The sequence below is a fragment of the Ipomoea triloba genome, chromosome 13 (genome assembly GCF_003576645.1).
Source record: "Ipomoea triloba cultivar NCNSP0323 chromosome 13, ASM357664v1".
Lineage (NCBI taxonomy): Eukaryota > Viridiplantae > Streptophyta > Magnoliopsida > Solanales > Convolvulaceae > Ipomoea > Ipomoea triloba.
Window position 1 is genome coordinate 10516255 of NC_044928.1, and position 18443 is coordinate 10534697.

The window sequence follows — 18443 nt, forward strand, 5'->3', positions numbered from 1 at the left end:
ATATAGGACAAAAAATGATCATGCCACAACCAAAAGTGGATGTTTTGAAAAAAAATGATTAAAAGTGGAATGTCACCTATAGATCTATCTATCTAGGACCAAAAATAGAATTAACTCATGTTGGTATCTAGGACCCATAGATCTAGCTATCTAGAATTAACACTCATTTGATGCCAGATCTAACAGATGACCTTTTTGGCTTAAAATTGAATAGTCTGGGGACCACTTTGGGTACAATTAAAAGTCAAGGCACTAAATTAAGAAAAGGCCATAGCCGGAGGACCATTTTGGAAATTAACTAGTCAAACCCACTAACCCAATCAGTTAGCTAACAGTTACCAAACACTTTTCTACAATCAGCTAATGTTATCAACTAGTCAAACACACTAACCCAATCAGCTAATAACTATTTAATATGTTGTTTAAATTTGTTACAAGTCACAGCATGATGTTGTAAAATAGATATGTTTCACTCCTATCCTCTAAATTCTTTAACCATGCCCTTCCTTTAAATTTCCTTTGGAATTGTTCAATCTCTATATAATTATGAAACAAATATAAATTTATAAAGGTAAAAAGGTCTCAAATATGCCCCTAAATTTTAGCTAAAAAGTCAATTAGGTCTTTAAATTTGTAAAAAGTGTAATTACACTAATATGTCAAATTGAGGCAATAGACCTCAAGAAATGATAAATGACCTATTATTACAGGTCATTTCAGTTTAGGCATCAACCCATCGAAAATCTGATGACGATCGAATCGTTGCCGGTCTCCATCTACTAGAGAAGGTGACCAGGAGGGCGACCAGTAAAGGTCGCTTTCTCCGTAGAAGGCGACCAGATTTTGTCACTTTCTTCTAGAGGTCGCCTTCTCCGGGAGAAGGCAACCTTTCTGGTCGCCCTCGCCAGAGAAGGCGACTTTTCGGTCAGTGGTGGTGTTTTCCAGTAAGATTTTATCGGTAATCTGTTGGTTAATGATAAATTTGACTTATTTGATAAAAAACATGTTTGAGAGTTTAATTGTACTTTTTAAAAGTTTAGGTGGGTAAATAACTTTTGGTGCCTATTTCACCCTTTTCCTATTTATAAAACAAAAATCATAAATTTTACCAAATATTACTGTGGCTTAGTACCATCAACTAATTCAATATAAATCTCTCATAAGTTTTGTTGGAAATACAAAGAGGGGGGAATACCCAAGGCTGAAAGACAACAAAAAATTGAAAGGAATCAGCCTATGCCATCTCAAAAATGAGACGCGGAAACACGGCTCCAACTTGGTCACTACAGACTAAGTTCTCGCAACCAGTCTCATAAGTTGACACATAAGAAATGCAATGCTAGAAATTTGATAAAATTTGTAGTATATTTTTTTTTCAATCATAAAATGGCGCCTTGTTATCTTTTCCCCTGAAAACGTTCTCCTTCTTAGGTCTCACTATAGAGTTAACCGGCTTAAAATTGGCGCGCGTATAAAAACTAGTGGAGTAGGTGATCACTTCACTACTAAGAGAGTTACAGAGCAGAGTTAGCCTCATGGAGGACGACAATGGAGAGAGATCAAGCTTCGTTATCGGCCTCATTGAGAATCGCGCCAAGGAGGTTTCTTCTCTCTCTCTCTCTCTCGATCTCTCTGATAGCGTGTATTACACATTTACGCGAGCATGCAATGTATAAGCGCATTAATATTAGAGAAGCGTTCAATTGTTACTGTATACAAAATTTTCTTATTCTAATCGTTCAATTCATCTGTCTGTTTTATGATAGTTCGTAATGTAGCAAGTTTCGCTAAGAGTTCGCATTGAAAGAAATTTAATCGTAATTACCTATGTAGCATAACAGCATTGCTTGAGTGTCCTCAACGGTTCATAACTGATTGCATTGGAATTTGCTGATCTGTGAACGAATTATGTTTGATTTGACTGTTTCTATAACGGAATTACACTAGATTGGCAGCTTCTATACCTTTATGGATGAAGAAATACGTATGCAATGTACTAGAATTGGCTAGGCTGAGTGAATTTGTTTTTGGCAAAACAGAAGTGATGCATGAGATTTTATCATAAAAACAGTTTGAATGGTGATTCACAGAAGATAGTCGGTTTCCTTTTTCTTCATCTTTGATTTCATTCTTTTAAAATGATATTTGGATGAAGAGTAACACTACTAGTCTACTTGTTTTGTTTTTGGTTTTTGTGTTTATATGATTGCATCAAAATTTGTATATAAAGAGTAGCACTACTTGTTATGAAGTACTTCTGTTGACCATTCTTGATGATATTAGTATGTTACATGGTTCAGTTATTGTCAAATTGATTTCAGTTCTTGATTTTTGTGTTCAATGTTTTTGAATTGATTATCCTTCAGTTAATAGCAATTTGTTGCAGGTTGGAGTAGCTGCTTTTGACTTAAGATCAGCTTCACTGCATCTTTCTCAGTACATTGAGACTAGCAGTTCCTATCAGAATACAAAGACACTGCTAGAGTTCTATGAACCTATGGTAATCATTGTTCCCCCGAATAAATTGGCCGCTGATGGTATGGTTGGAGTCTCCCAACTAGCTGACAGATTTTTTTCCACAATAAGGAAGGCAAGTTCCTCTGAACATTATGTGTGTGTACTACTGTACTTCATTTAGATGTATATGTCATGGAAATAAGAATACTTGCATATTTGGGTGTCTGCAGGTCATAATGGCACGTGGCTGCTTTGATGATACCAGGGTAATTTTAAAGCATGCCTCTACTGAATCTAATTATTTTCCAAAGCTTTTATAGCTTAACACAATGCATTCATGCCATTTATTATTTTTGTTAGATGCTAACTTTGTTCCAAACTAATGAAATTTTTAAGGGAGCTGTGCTGATAAAAAACTTAGCTGCCAAAGAACCATCTGCGCTTGGTTTAGACTCGTATTACAAACAATACTATCTATGCTTGGCTGCTGCAGCAGCAACCATTAAGTGGTACTGTAAACAAGAAATGTTCATATTTTGTATCATTTCTCTAGCTATAATTGACAAAACCATGATCCTCACCATGTCTTGATATTTGCTGACAGACTTCCATTTTAGTGCCATTAACCTGCAGTGATTTAGTATTATTTCTCATAACGAAAAAAAATTAGGAAGGGCACTTAGTGATGCTTTTTATCTTCAATTTCTTTCAGACAGTTGATTTTCATATATTACAACAGATGTGTGCATACTTTCTGATGATTGTGGCTTAAAATTTTGCTTAATCTCTGTGTATGCTCAAGGATTGGCCTATACAGTGTGAGGAGTCACTGATATTGCAAGTCTTAGAATATAATTATCTTAAGCTACCAGGATTGTAGTGATTTATTTTGGGCCTGTGAAATATATGAACTAAGATGCAAAAGTAAAGCTCTCATTTCCGAAAAATAATACCAAAGGCCAATATACACTTTTCTTGCTTTTTCCTGATTGAGATCTGTTGCTCTTAAGTCTTAACACAAATATTATTTGTGTCATTCATAGGACAGAAGCAGAGAAAGGGGTCATTGTTACAAATCACTCATTGCTGGTATGTGCTTCTTTCTTTTACATTACTCAACCTTAACTCAAAATAAATAAACAGAAAACAAAGATTCTAATCACTGCTTCGAAATTGAATATCTTATCTGCAAAGGAAGAATCTACTGCTGGAAATGGCCAAGAGTTTGGAAGTTACTAGGGAAATTGATTAATTGGCTTTTATACTTTGTTGTTCACAATATGAAAGGATCTAAATGCTGATCCTAGTCTGCAAGCAGTATGAATGAATCCATAGTCATCAAAATCTGATAATTCTTGCCTGATTGTGGTATACAAGAACAGTACATAACCAAAGTTGAAATCTTTCTATTATTAATGGCATGAGGCTGGAGCTGTTGGTTTATTTCATTCCTCACAAATGTGTAATTAAATAATGTTTAATCTACTTGGACTATTTTTAAAAATAAAAAATAAAAAAATCTACTTGGAATACATCAAGCTTTTGTTGTATGCATAATTATGGCATATAACATCAAATTAAGTCTGCACTTCCAACTGAAACAAATAGTCCTGTTTCTGTTGAGGTGAAATTATGCAGTTTACTCTGCTTTTCTTCCAGGTCACCTTTAACGGATCATTTGACCACATGAATATTGATTCTTCTAGGTATCCTTGTTAATAGCAATTTGGTTTATACATTACTGCAGATTATTAATCTACAAATTCCTACCATTGTGCCTGCAATTGAAGTGCCTTTTCAGCTATTATACATCATTGGATTATAGATTCTAGTGGCAAGTGTTGGGAAAATATCTTGTAGAAATGTTGTACTTGTTATTTGATGTCAGTGTCCAGAACTTGGAGATAATAGAGCCAATGCACTCTGGCCTTTTGGGGACAAGCAACAAGAAGAGAAGCCTATTCCAAATGCTTAAGACAACCAGAACTTTTGGAGGGTATGTTAACTGACAGACTAATCACTAATAATCCACTTTGCATTTTAACTGATATCCCAGTTTGTTGTTCATTACATTAGCTGTCTTCTATAGCATTTTATACTGCATTTTATCTTTGTCTTTTATGGCAATTGGCATTTGTTCTTTAATAAAGCTAAACTTTATATCAAGACATATTTCTTAATTATATGCGGGATATTGTAACATAGAAAACATAAAGCTACATGAGAGTGTTGGTGCTGGTTTATGTGCAATATGAAGGAACTCATTAATAGCCAGCCCTTGAGTAGTGATCTATCATGCTTAGCACCTGGAAGTTTTACACATTTCTTAAGTGCGGCATATCACTCTTTAATGGAGAAAGGGGAAGCTTCATATTGATTTTTGTTTTTTGTTTGTTTGTATTTTATTTTGTTTTGTTTGTTTTGTTTGTTTTGTTTGTTTTTATTCTTATTTTTATTTTTATTTTTGAGAGTATAGGTAATACCAGTCTTGATATAGTATATTTCTCCATGTTGCTTACATCCCCTCTTGCTATATTTACTACTTGCTAAGTTATGCTGCTTACATCTTTTGCATGCTGTAAATGTCTCTTTGGTTAATTGGGTCCAATCACAGTCAACATGCTGTGACATTGACAAAGGAAAATGTCTCTAGCTATGTATAATAGAGTATGTGATGCTTCCTTGAAGTTTCTCAACTTTCTTAATTATAATTCCCTGTAGGACTAGACTTCTTCGAGCAAATATTTTGCAGCCATTGAAAGACATTGAAACTATTAATGCTCGACTTGACTGCCTGGTCAGTGCTCACATTGCTCATTAAGATGGGATTCATGCCTAAGTTCAGTTCTTTAGCCTACAGTTGAAATATGATTGCTAGATCATTTGTCCACAGACTATACTGATTTAATCTTTGGTGATGCATCTCTTGTATATGCCTTATCTATACTGTTTGCTGAATTTAACTCTAGGATGAGTTGATGAGCAATGAGCAGCTGTTTTTTGGCTTGTCTCAAGCTCTTCGTAAGTTTCCCAAGGAAATAGGTAACTAACACAGAAAGCAACAGACAATACCTCTTGTGATCCCTATGGGGTGCTTTTTCTAAGGCTGATACAAGAAAAGTGCTGTAATGCTCTTCATTCAGATAGAGTCCTTTGCCACTTCTGCTTCAAGCCAAAAAAAGTCACAAATGAAGTCTTGGCCACTGATAATGCACGAAGGAGCCAAAATTTGATATCAAGTATTATTCTTCTCAAAACAGCTCTGGATGCCTTGCCGCTACTCTCCAATGTGCGTTCTTATTCTTGGAAAACACTAGCGGTTTTGTTTGTTTCCATGATTCCTAGTATAATTGTGTGCTTGTTACTCAGGTGCTTAAAGATGCCAAGAGTTTTTTGCTCAGAAATGTTTACGAGTCCACATGTGAAAATGAGAAATATGCCTCCATAAGGAAAAGGTACACTTAAACAATCAAGTCCTTGTCTGCATTGCTGTGCTGATTCTTGTATCATGTTCTCCACTCACTATAATTTGTTTGTTCAGAATTCTTAATGGTTGGGGAGGCAAATGAACTCCTGTCCTTCCTGACATGGATTTTCTTGGTTGTACTAAACCACAGAAATGAATTCTTTATTGCCTACATATAAAGTCTTGATTCCATCTTACTCCTTCACACCTAGTTTAGGGAGAGAAGGGGGTGGGGGACTTTTCACTCTTAACAAATATCCTTTATAAGTTATTATTATTAAACACTCAATTTTATACTGATCATTTCTGTCAAAGGAGAAAAATGTTAAACAGACTGTTTATTGTCAGAGCTTTACTATGCCAGTTCCATCTTGAATTTATTTCATGAGAATGTAATATTATTTTCCCATTGAAAAGCTAAATATATCATCTTCTATATTTCTATCTGATGTATAATACCAATTCTTGTGCCACTATCTATCAGACCAGCATGGTGCCGCAAATGCTAACATTAATAATGAACTCAGTAATTTGTGAGAACAATGAAACTTTAGTGATGTTAATGTCCTTTAGTAGTACAACCCTTTAATGTAATATTTAGAAAGCTGTCTTCTTGAACACCTTAGGTTTATGCATGAGAGACTAAATTCAGATAAAATTTGGTCTCTTAGAATTGGGGAGGTGATTGATGAAGATGTGCTTCATACTCGGGTTCCCTTTGTTGCTCGGACACAGCAGTGCTTTGCTGTAAAGGCTGGAGTTGATGGACTTCTTGACATGGCACGAAGATCGTTTTGTGATACCAGCGAAGGTTTGTTATCATGTTTATTTTTGCATTTATTTTCTTTTACATCCCATTTCAAGAGCTCTGACATGTGTTGGATTTACAGCAATTCACAGCCTTGCAATTAAGTACCGTGAAGATTTTAAACTACCAAATTTGAAAATCCCATTCAATAACAGGCAAGGGTTTTACTTTAGCATTCCACAAAAGAGCATACAAGGAAAACTTCCCAACAAGTTCATCCAGGTAGGAATGCTATATCTGAATTTCAAATTATGCTTAGGTTTGCTGCTGGCTTCTTTCTCTAATTTTGTTTGCAACTCTTCAGGTTATAAAGCACGGTAACAACATACATTGTTCTAGTCTGGAGCTTGCTTCAGTGAGCATTATTATCACTTTTTTTCTTATTGTGTTGCACACACTTTAGTTTGAATATTTTATATTTGGATTTGACTTGCAGATGGTTTGTTTTGTAGTCATTATCAATGCATATAATTCACTACCCTTTTGTCTAGTTACTTCATTTTTAGAAGTGTGAACATAGTAGCATTATATTAATCTTTAATATCATTTAGGCTTCATATAACTAAAAGCATGATCAGCTCCTGAGGAATATCTTTGAATTGTCCATGTACAATTCAGTAATTTTTAAAAAATAATCTTTTAGACAATGAAATATTCACACAGGAATACCAAGTTGTAGATATTTTCCTGTTAATTTAAATTCTTATTCTATTTGTTTGCTTGACTCCCAAGTGGGAAAGATACTATACTCATATTCCTTCATTACATATTTAAGCATGAAAACTTATATATATATATATATATATATATAGAAATGGGTTCCCGTGTGGTTGATGGTCTCAGGTGCGGTTGTGCGGTTAAATTTGAGCCATTGATCTTGCCTAAATCAACATTCAGGATTAACAATGATTAAAAAACGCGCGGTGGCAATTTGGTCTTTTTGCATTTAGGTCAAATTTAAGGTGCATGAATTTCCTTCTTAAGGTGCGTGGTTTTCCTTCTTAATGTGCGTGGGTTTTATGTGCTTAAGGTGAGTTAGTTGTTGAAACTTAAGGTGCGTGAATTTCCTTCTTAGGGTGCGTGAATTTCCTTCTTAAGGTGCGTGGTTTTCCTTCTTAAGGTGCACGATTTGTATGTTAAGGTGCGTGGTTTGTGTACTTAAGGTGCGCCATTTTAACTTTTAGGTGCGTGGTTTGTGTGCTTAAGGTGCGTGGTTTGTGTACTTAAGGTGCGTGGTTTGTGTATTTAAGGTGCGCCATTTAAAACCTTTAGGTGCGTGGTTGTGTTCTTAAGGTGCTTTGTTTGTGTGCTCAAGGTGAGTGATTTGTGTACTTAAGGTGCACCGTTTTGATGCTTAAGGTGCGTGGTTTGTTTATTAATTTTATAAACAATTTCATGAATTCGTTTATGTTGTCTGTCATCCCAGGTGCTCAGATTAGGGGAGAAAGCACTTTTTTTTTTTTAATTTTATTTTATTTTTTATTTATTTATTTATTTATTTTATTTTCATTGATTTGAGCCATTGATCAAACTTGATCAATGGCTCAAATCTAACCCCATTGTTTACCTGGGAGCAATCCCGCACCTAAACCCTTCCCTATATGTATATATATATAGATATATAACCATGCCTCTTTTTTTTTTTTTTTTTTTTTTGGGGGGGGGGGGGGGGGGGGGGTGTTAAGGGTGGGAGAAATAACTTGTCTGTGTATGTAACTATTGCAGCAATGTCTTGGGGTAAGCTTTTGTGCAACACCAAGTTTGTTTGACTTGGACATCAGCCATGGGTTCAAGTTGTGCAATGTTGGACCCCTTACTGCTCTCCTTCTGATATTGTTTGGTATTGTTGTTGAATTTAGAGCATTAAGTTGAAAATAAAGTATCGAATCTATAGATTACTTTTCAATCTAGAATAATGAATATTGGACATATAAAGGTGTTAATAAGGTTCATACTTTGTCTTCATTCATTGCTTATTATGCAGTTGAATGTGCGGAACAAGTCTGCAAGTAAGGAATGTTATATAAGGACTGAACTTTGCTTGGAAGGTAATGTGTTGAAGGCTGTAGTACAAGGTTTTTCCTTTTATCGATGCATTTTTTTCTCTTTTTTTTTTTCTTTTTCTTTTTTTGATTGAATGAAAACTCCATAGGTGTAAGAGGGAAACCGCAGCCCGGGGAGAGGGTTATTATTTATTTCAGGAAATGCCTTGTGATGGATAGCTAACACAATTGTCCACACTGCTTACATGTGTGCACGTTTAGCTGTTTAATTTTCGTAAGCATATTCTGGATGATTAAATGATAACCGGATACAACTTTATTAATCTGTCCATTTGATGACTGATCAACAAGTACTATAATCTTCATCTTATAGAAACTATTATTGTGCCTATTTAAAAATCATATCCTCCTTTGTCAACATGCAGCGCTAATGGATGCTATACGACAGGATGTTTCTGTGCTTACACTTCTTTCTGAAGTCCTATGCCTTCTAGACATGATAGTTAACTCATTTGCTCATATGATTTCAACAAAACCTGTTGATCAATATACTAGACCTCAATTTACTTGTAAGTATTACGGTAAGGTATAACAATATTTATTACGTGGCTGAGTACATGATTTGGCCTCATGTTATGCTCTTTCATTCATTTAGGCCACTGTAACTTTTGGAGAGGGAATAAAATTTTAGTTCTGTGGGCTGTCAGGTTTGACATCAACTGAGAAGGAGAGAACAGTGTTTTTGTGATTCATTAGGCAGTTGGGCCTGTATGTGGGTCTGGTTATCTGATGTGGCAAATATATAAGTGAGTTAAGAATAGGTAAAAATTGGTGTTGATTGGACAAATTATGCAGTTATGCAGGTATATCGAATGAAAAAATTACATAGGAGCTTAATTAAATGAAAGTGCATGACATGAGGGCCAAATTTTTTATTCAGCAGCATCTATCATTCTGATGATTCAGTGCTTAAAAATTCTTCTCTTGTAGATGATGGTCCATTAGCAATTGATTCTGGAAGGCACCCCATTCTAGAAAGCATTCACAATGATTTCATTGTAGACTATAACTCTTCTTTACTTCCATTGACTGCATATGTTTCTTTCTTTCATGAATCGGAATTGTTCATTTGGAAATGATTATATGTTTCTCTTTTGCAGCCCAACAATATCTTTCTCTCTGAAGCATCAAATGTGGTAATTGTGATGGGACCTAACATGTAAGAATTCCTACTCCTGAAGTGTTTGTTTTTTGGCATGGTTTTTTGTACATCAAAGTTGATCCAAGTGCAGAAATATATGCCAATGGTGTGACATGAAGTGTTAAACCATTGGATGGATTTTGCTTAAAGTTTCTTAATCATGAATTGGTTTTGGCATTTTTTTCTCAGATTCTAATTCTGTGATGTTTTCTTAGGAGTGGGAAAAGTACTTATCTTCAACAAGTATGTCTTATTGTCATTCTTGCTCAAATTGGGTGTTACATTCCTGCCCGCTATGCCACTTTGAGGGTGATTGATCGAATTTTCACAAGGATGGGAACTATTGACTGCCTTGAATCTAACTCTAGCACGGTAGGAGCTACTATAATAAAATATCATGTTCAATTCCTCTGCACATTTTCATTTCTTTATTCATTGAAAATCTAGAAAACTTCATTTCAGTTATATCTTTCCATGGGGGTAATGCTTCTTCAGAAACTTGTCATACTCAGATTTTAGGCAATGGACATTATCGGACATTCTAGTGTAAATCCATTTTAGAAAATTCAATAAAACCATGAACAAATGGAAGTGCCTGAATGAGAAAGAAGGGCCAACTATACGGATTTTCTTATATTTAATTATAAAATACCCATATATAAGGATAATGAGAGTGTTTCATGTAATTTGATCTATGCAGTTCATGACAGAGATGAAAGAGACAGCTTTTATAATGCAAAACATCTCCAAAAGGTATATAATCCCCAGTGACTACTTTAACAGAAAAGACGAGAGCTTAGGCGTATTTGAATTTTTAACAGCTTAAAAGGTTTTTCCTGAGTGCAGAAGTCTTGTTGTGATGGATGAGTTGGGGAGGGCAACTTCTTCATCTGATGGATTTGCAATGGCTTGGAGCTGTTGTGAACATCTATTGGCACTGAAAGCGTAATTTCTCCACCCCTGTAGTGAAGCCTCAAGCATATGCAGTAAATTCTTGTGTCATATTTTCAGCCTTCATTTAATAATGGAAGTCCTTGAGCATTGGTAGTGGCAGTTGCTCTGACCCTACTGGATACAACTTCCTTAAACTGCACCCAAATAAATAAAGCACTAGTCATGATTCACTGTAACCACTCCCCTCTTGTCACATATTGATTCAATATTGCATTGTTGCATGCCTAATGAATGTGCTGGTATACCTCAAGGATGGAAAATATGAGAGCCTACCAATTAAGTTAATGTATACTGTCCATCGCTTTTCACGTCTATCTTGTATTATTGTCCAAATGTTAGTGATATCGCTTTTCATGTCTATCTTGTATTATTGTCCAAATGTTAGTGGTTAGGTGATGACCACTACCTTATCCCATGACCAAGTTGTACAAAACACAAGGTTGAAGGGATTATAATCCAAACTATTTCCCTTCCTCTCGCAACAAATCAAGTCCTAGAGTTTCATGCTTTTGACAATATTGACACCTAAAAGAGCATTCTTTTATCTTTAAATAAACTTAGAATCTACTGAGTGGCATTAATGTCCTGTGTTATAGTTTTTTATTGATCAACCTTTCTGTTTGGTATGTGACTTGTGGATCACATCTAAAGATTTAGATGCATATACTAAAATCTAATTTTTATATTATACTCCAATCTCGTTTCTATGTTTATCCTTCTCTAACTGCTTTGAGTGACTTTATTCTTTGCTAGAGGTTCTTTGAATTCTCTAGCTAGAAGATGGCACTCTTACTGTTGGACCCATTTGATCTTGAATCACATCCAAACATGTTAATTGTATCTCAGTGTTCAAACTGCAGAATCTTATTAACTAGATTTATATACTGGGATTCTTTTCCAACTAAGGTTAGCAAAGGAGTTAGTAGTGCATGTAGCAACTTGAAACTTGTAACTTTCTTGTAGTTGTTTTCAGGTATACTATATTTGCTACCCATATGGAAAATCTGTCAGAGCTTGCCATCATCTACCCGAATGTGAAAATTCTTCATTTTTATGTTGAAGTGAAAAACAACCGGATGGATTTCAAGGTGAATGTCAAACTTTGCTCAAGAAATTGATGGCATCTTATAGTTATAACTCTGCAGTTATATCATCCTTTTTGCTTTCTCAGTTTCAACTGAGAGATGGACAACTTCACGTGCCACATTATGGCCTTATGCTAGCAGGTGTGGCTGGTTTGCCAAGTTCAGTGGTTGAAACAGCCAAAAGAATTACATCAACGATTACTCAAAAGGTAATTTGTAACTTAATTGTCAAATATTTTCATTTAAAGATTAAAAAGCTTAATTGTCAAATATTTTCATTTAAAGATTAAAAAGTTTTAGCATATGGTTCTATTGCAGTTGTTTAGACTGAAATCATCCTAGTATTTCACTAATTCCATCACTTGCAAGATAACATGGCTAGATGTCATTTAAAAAAATTCATGTGACTTGCAATGCTTGCAAACTGACAAAGGCTACCAACGATAGTTGAGTACCCTTTTTGAAAATGAGTCTTGCATGGATAAACTTAGCCAATAAAAAAAATCCTCCTATTGAAGACTAGGCTTATTTGTATATGTTGCTACAAGCTCAAAACCAATGTAGCCCTGAAACTGCTTATTTACCCCGTGATTGCCTCCCTCCCACTCTTTATGAAAATCGTCTGATATAGCTATGGAAATATAAAAGATTGAAAACATTCCTACATGGTAATTTTATGCTATATGGTATGGTATGGTAAGATTCTTGTAAATGCGTTGTGTATCCATTGTCCTGATTGCTTTTAGGACTTTCAACAGAAAACAAAGAGACTAGAGGTGAATTGCCAGCAATACCGTGACATTCAAATGATCTACCGTGTTTCTCAACGTCTGATATGCTTGAAGTATTCTAATCAAGACGAAGATTCTCTGAGGGAATCTTTGCAGAATCTTAAAGAGAGTTACATTAGTGGAAATATTTAGAATTATTAAGCAGCAAACTGTAACAAGCAGCAAACTGTAACAGTTCTAATATCTAAAGTCATCTGCAGAACGACATTACAATGATTACTAAAACTTCGGAGGGGGTATTAAAAAAAGTGATGGGTGGGAGTGGGGTTTGTAGTTCAAATCTACCCCATCGATTTCGACACAACTTGTAAAAAGCCCCCGCATTAATGCATTATTAAAATAACATTAGAATTAACAAATACAAAAATTTGGTACAATCCATAATTAAAGGTGCATGTTCCACCAAATTAAATAAGCTTTCCTGTACGAGGACGGATTATGAAGTTCTAAGAAATGGGTGCACTGCACTTATTATTGTCTAAAACACAAATCTAAATTAAATAGACTACCACAACATCATTCGAGCTGCAAGAAAACCAGTAACAGAATCGTGTTTTGTTGCACAACTATTACAAAAACCAGTGTATGAGCTTAGGGGAGGACAACAACTAGCTTCTTCAAAAGAAGATCAAGGAAGTTACTCTCACTACTCTACGTGACAGCTACCCACCCCTCAAAACCTGCACAGATCATAGTAAAATGAACAAGCAGAGAGAAGATGGGGAAGTATGATAAAACGAACAAGATAGATCAAGGCATGAACTAGCTATAGCTATACAAGAATTATTACACATCCATTGGTACAATCTCCCTAAATCTTAATTTCAACAAAGTCATGTGCCAACCTATTAAGAGAGAGAGAGAGACGATACATGACACATGAGTCATCTACTTTCTGGGTTAAGTTTCAATTCATATAAAATCCAAAACTAATTGTTTAGCTAAAACATATTAGATTCATGAGGCTTTTGAACAATTCTGTAACCTCAATTAGAGTCACAGTAGTGGAAGTGTAATCTTCCAAAAATTACCCTACAAAGGAGAAGATAAAACTATTGAGAGAACATCTTTATGGAAACTAACCATTGCCAAGCAAGGAAATTAGTGTAGTTTTTGAAACTAATACTTCACATTAACTAATTGGGTTAAAGGTCAACACTATGCATCAAGTCTAGAAATTAATTGCCTTAGCATCATAAAATTTCAAAGAAACAAGTCTCAAGTCTAACACTAGAACGAAATGAAAATGATATATACATGATAGAAGCAGAGAAATGAAATGATACCCAATGCTCAAAGCATTGGGGCTATAACAAGTTGTGCTTGTATTTCACTTCACAATCACAGAGCCTAACGTTCATACACCTACTTAGACCACAATGTCCTACAAATACATACTACTACTTAATCATCAAATGAAAGTGAGGAATGAATGAAGTATTACCAGTTTCAGCATTCTAGGCCTGGCGGGAAGGGATCATCCCCGTCTTCCTTGCGTAGGCGAAAATCCCACCGGCTTCAACCACCGGGCCAGCATCCCCAATTGGTTTCAGCTTGTATTCCTTCCCAGTAGTGTGGTTGATCAACTTATTTTCACCCAGCTCAACACTCACCACATCTCCAGTCTTGCACTCCTCGCATATCCTCACCTCGGATTCCAGCGGATAAATCTCCCCGGTGGACACCGAGTTCCGGAAGAATATCCGGGCGTAAGACTCCGCCACCACCGCGGACACACCCGCGGCGCCGAGGGCAACGGGGGCATGCTCACGAGAGGACCCGCACCCGAAATTATCGCCTCCGATAACAATTGAGTATTTAGATTTGAATTCGCCCGGTTCAACGAATCGGGTCTGGTAGGTAGATGGGAGTCCGCATAGGGCATACGACCCCAGCTTTTGGTATTCCTCCGGCTTGGAAGGGACTAGGGTAAGGTACTCGGCGGGAATGATTTGGTCAGTGTCGATGTTGTCGCCAACGACGTAACAGACGCCGTGGAAGGTGGTAGTTGAGTCGGCGGCTGCGGCGGCGGATCGAAGAGAGGCGACTATTCGGTGAGATTGTGAGGGAGTGGAAGTAGAAACAAGGGGTTTGCAGGGGTAGATACGGGCATTGGAAGGGAGTATGGCGGAAGAAAGATGGGTGAGACGGGAAGTCTTGTGTTGAGCGGAGGAAATGTTGAAAGTGAGGGAGCCGGAGAATGCTGTTGAAGCCGCCATTGAAGGAAGCTTAGAGTTACAGCCGTATCAGTAATTTCCTTTTAGGGGAAAGATGTTGTGTATAGATTGACTGAGGTTGCGGGTCAAATCGTGCAATATAACGGGTAGCGGGGTAGGGAAACATCAAAGGTTAAAAAAAAAAAAACAAAAACAAAAAAAAAGAAGTAAAACATAGTACTTCAATCTAACTCTTCAAACAAATTACAGTTTTAATACCTGGAGCAAGAAAACTATCAAACTCTATTAAAATTTTACTTAATATATGTATATTTTATTACTTTTTAATATTTTTTTTAAATTATAATTTTTTTAGTCTCGATATTTTAGAGTTAATTCCCAAAATGGTCCTTCGACTATTGCCTTTTCTTAATTTAGTTCTTTGATTTTTAATTGCACCCAAAGTGGTCCTCCGATTATTGAATTTTAAGCCAAAATAGTCTCCGTTAGCTTTCGTGTGAACATGCCGTTAAATAGAAGGGTAAAATGGACATTTTATATTGTTTCTTGTTTAGAGGATTGACCAACTGTGTTTTTCTCCAAATTAATGATACTAGCCCCAAGCCCCCAATTCCCAAAATTCACTTCTATGCAGCGTTTGATCCAATAGGAAAAGGTAGTACAGGATGAATTGTCTCCTCTACACTCAAAAGACAACACTTACGAGAGAAGCAGATGGCATAACGATGATGAAAGCAATTTCAGTGGAAGACTACAAGAACAAAAGCGTCATCATGATTGCAGAATTCAGTGGTTATGGTATGAACAGGGTCGTAATCGACCTCTCCCAGGGCCAAGGAACCCTAGGCGTCCGCAGAGTCATAATCGACCTCACCCAAGACAACCCGGGCGACGAAATTCAGATTCTGGAGGCAATGCCGGCGCCGACGAGGATAAAACCCGAGTGTTCCAACTCCAAACCCGTCTATATAGACGTCGAAGACGCCATCGAGACCTCCTGCTTCCCTCTTCATCTGCGAAATATGCTGCGATGCGAAGCAAATAAGCGACATTTTCAGAATCAAAGCCTGCAAATACTCCTACTGCTCCGATTGCATTTCAAAATTCATAGCTTCGAAGCTCCAACAAAACGTCCCCCAAATCAATTGCCTTGTTTCTGGCTGCACGGGGGTGGTGGAGCCTCATAACTGCCGCTCGATTTTGCCGCCTCAAGTGTTTGATCGTTGGGGGGACGCGTTATGCGAGGCTTTGGTGTTGGCTTCTGAAAAATTATATTGCCCCTTCAAGGATTGCTCTGCGCTTCTCATCGATGAAAAGATTGAAGTTGCGGAATCTGTTCTGCACTAAGTGTGAGGTTCCATGGCATGCTGGCATTGTTTGCTTTGAGTTTCTGAAGTTGCATGAGAACGAGAGGGAGGAGGAGGATATACTGCTGCTAAATATCGCAAATCAAAAGCAATGGATGAGATGCCCTAATTGCAGGGTGTATGTTGAGAGAGTTTCTGGTTGCGCTTTCATGATGTGCAGGTGTAAGTGCACCTTCTGTTACAAGTGCAGAGCTCGTGCAAAAGATCACCATTGTTTTAATTGTGGCACTTAAAATTTAGAATCTCCTTTGTTGAACGAAATTGTTTGGTTGAGTGGATATTTGCTAAACTTGAAAAAAAAAAAAAAAAAACCTTCAACGCACCGAACACAAATCACAGTTGTTTGATACAAGGACGCAGGATGGCAGTCTGAAGCTCCAGCAGTCCGGCGACGGCGACAACGTACAACAATAGATCTGCCCCTGACTTTGTTACTCCCAGTCTTGAGGAGGGAGAAAGAGAGAGAGCAAAGAGAAGGCAGCAGAAAAAATGTTGAAATTTCTATAGAAGGTGAAAATTGAATTTAACGCGACTTGCGCAACCTGCTGAAATGGGATCACATATTCATTAAATTGGAGAATAAAACTTGAATTACCCGTTTTACCCTTCATTTTAACACCTACTTCACATTAAACCTAACGGATGATTATTTTGGCTTAAAATTCAATAGTTAGGGGACCACTTTGGGTGCAATTAAAAGTCAAGGAACCAAATTAAGAAAAGGTCATAGTCGGAGGACCATTTTGGGAATTAACTCCGATATTTTATTTAAAATTACTTACATGGACTAAGAGAAAAGGCCACATTAGCATACAACCGGCACCATGTCTTCAGTAAAATAGGAAAACCTGTTAAAAATTCTAGGCGAAAAAAAAATTAATGGTTTGTGGATGGATATATATGTTATGAAAGTTCAGGGTGCGGCATGAATAATCGGATGTCCCTGATGAGATGCTTGACAATGCCCCTAACCCATATAAACGATTCAAGGTCGTCGTTGCAATAGGGAGGAGCGGAGGGGGCGTGCGGGACAAGGCGGTAGGCGTGGGCGTGGGCGTGGGCGTGGGCGTGTTATGCATTCAAGCGTCCAGGTTGAGGGAAATGCATGGGCCGGTCAACCTAATGAAGAGGAAGATGATGAGGATGAGGGTATGGATGATTGTGATAGGAGGGACAATCTGTTGCCCGTTTCGATGAGTTTATCTTTTAACGAGGATGAGTTAGACCCTTCTAGTAGTTCATATGGTACCCGTACTACTACCCAGTTTGGGGAGTACTCACCATATGCACAATATGGGGATGTTTCATTCGCTCTGTCTTTATTTCAATATCCAAATTATACGACACCGAGTGCAGTGTACGACCCCACCCAACCTGGGTCATCCTATCAACAAGCCCTACCTCACATGCATAATTATGAAGCCTGTTCTACATACAACAATATGCCTTCGCGCCACCTAATACAGGACTTTCAAAGAGGAGAGTCATCCGATCAAGGTAGTAGGCATATGCAATTGCCGTCAATAGATGAGTTTCTCCCTCAGCCGGTCCAAGAACAACCGCGACGGCAATCAACGAGGTGCGGCCGCCCAACATTGTGTGAAACTAGTTCACGGTATTACGACCGCAGGTACAAACATATGTGCGATTTCCCTAATTTATATTGCCATTGAATTTATTATTTTTAACAACACTTCATTAACTTAACTTGTAGGGGACATCACTAAATTTTTGGATGAAACAAGTGCCTTATTTTATTTTATAGATGTATATTAAATATGTTGAATTGTATTAATTTAAAACCGAAATTTATAATACAAGTTGCAGCGTTACTATCTTATCTTTAACTCACAATAATAATTATTGCACAAGTATGACAAAATAATAATTTTATTATCATCAATCCAAATAATTAGAAAATCATACAACCATTCAATTAATCATTAATAACTAATCATTCCTAATATTAATAACTAATCATTGATAACTAGTCATTGATAAGCTATTAAAAGCTAACACTCCTCATCAAGAGGAGTGTTACCTTTTGCAACAACTCCCCTCCACACCCGTGTTTCCCTCATTAGGTCAGTTTTTTTTTTTTTTTTTTTTTTTTTTTTTTTTTTTTTTTTTTTTT

General features: G+C 36.7%; 2 protein-coding genes and 1 pseudogene across 3 annotated transcripts; 2 read left to right on the forward strand and 1 right to left on the reverse strand.

Annotated features, from left to right (window-relative positions):
• Positions 1-1535: 1535 nt before the first annotated feature.
• Positions 1536-12897, forward strand: LOC116002480 (DNA mismatch repair protein MSH4). Its single transcript, XM_031242629.1, has 24 exons — positions 1536-1601; positions 2387-2590; positions 2688-2723; positions 2854-2966; positions 3501-3546; positions 4117-4163; positions 4346-4453; positions 5179-5254; positions 5427-5499; positions 5601-5746; positions 5827-5912; positions 6595-6734; positions 6814-6953; positions 7036-7086; positions 8716-8779; positions 9160-9303; positions 9725-9792; positions 9895-9953; positions 10151-10307; positions 10636-10688; positions 10782-10880; positions 11863-11977; positions 12061-12183; positions 12733-12897. The coding sequence occupies exons 1-24, from the start codon at positions 1536-1538 to the stop codon at positions 12895-12897; spliced, it is 2379 nt and encodes a 792-aa protein (XP_031098489.1).
• A 191-nt stretch (positions 12898-13088) lies between these two features.
• On the reverse strand, positions 13089-15055 carry LOC116002866 (3-isopropylmalate dehydratase small subunit 3-like). 2 transcript variants are annotated; one of them, XM_031243049.1, is made up of 2 exons: positions 14210-15054; positions 13089-13445 (listed from the first exon to the last, which is right to left on the reverse strand). In XM_031243049.1, the coding sequence occupies exon 1, from the start codon at positions 14982-14984 to the stop codon at positions 14223-14225; it is 762 nt and encodes a 253-aa protein (XP_031098909.1). In that variant the 5' UTR covers positions 14985-15054; the 3' UTR covers positions 13089-13445; positions 14210-14222. The 2 variants fall into 2 exon arrangements, with proteins under 2 accessions (XP_031098909.1, XP_031098910.1); XM_031243050.1 differs by lacking the exon at positions 13089-13445 and adding an exon at positions 13541-13797 and having other exon boundaries at positions 14210-15055.
• A 612-nt stretch (positions 15056-15667) lies between these two features.
• LOC116001180 lies at positions 15668-16588 on the forward strand (annotated as a pseudogene).
• Positions 16589-18443: the final 1855 nt, after the last annotated feature.

What these genes read in the sequence shown, in the direction of transcription:
- LOC116002480 (XM_031242629.1), top strand. Translation starts at nt 1,536, where the DNA reads ATGGAGGACGACAATGGAGAGAGATCAAGCTTCGTTATCGGCCTCATT. An exon ending in ACAACCAGAACTTTTGGAGG is followed by an intron (nt 4,454 to 5,178) that starts GTATGTTAACTG and finishes AATTCCCTGTAG; the next exon opens with GACTAGACTTCTTCGAGCAA. An exon ending in TACTAGACCTCAATTTACTT is followed by an intron (nt 9,304 to 9,724) that starts GTAAGTATTACG and finishes CTTCTCTTGTAG; the next exon opens with ATGATGGTCCATTAGCAATT.
- LOC116002866 (XM_031243049.1), bottom strand. Translation starts at nt 14,984, where the DNA reads ATGGCGGCTTCAACAGCATTCTCCGGCTCCCTCACTTTCAACATTTCC.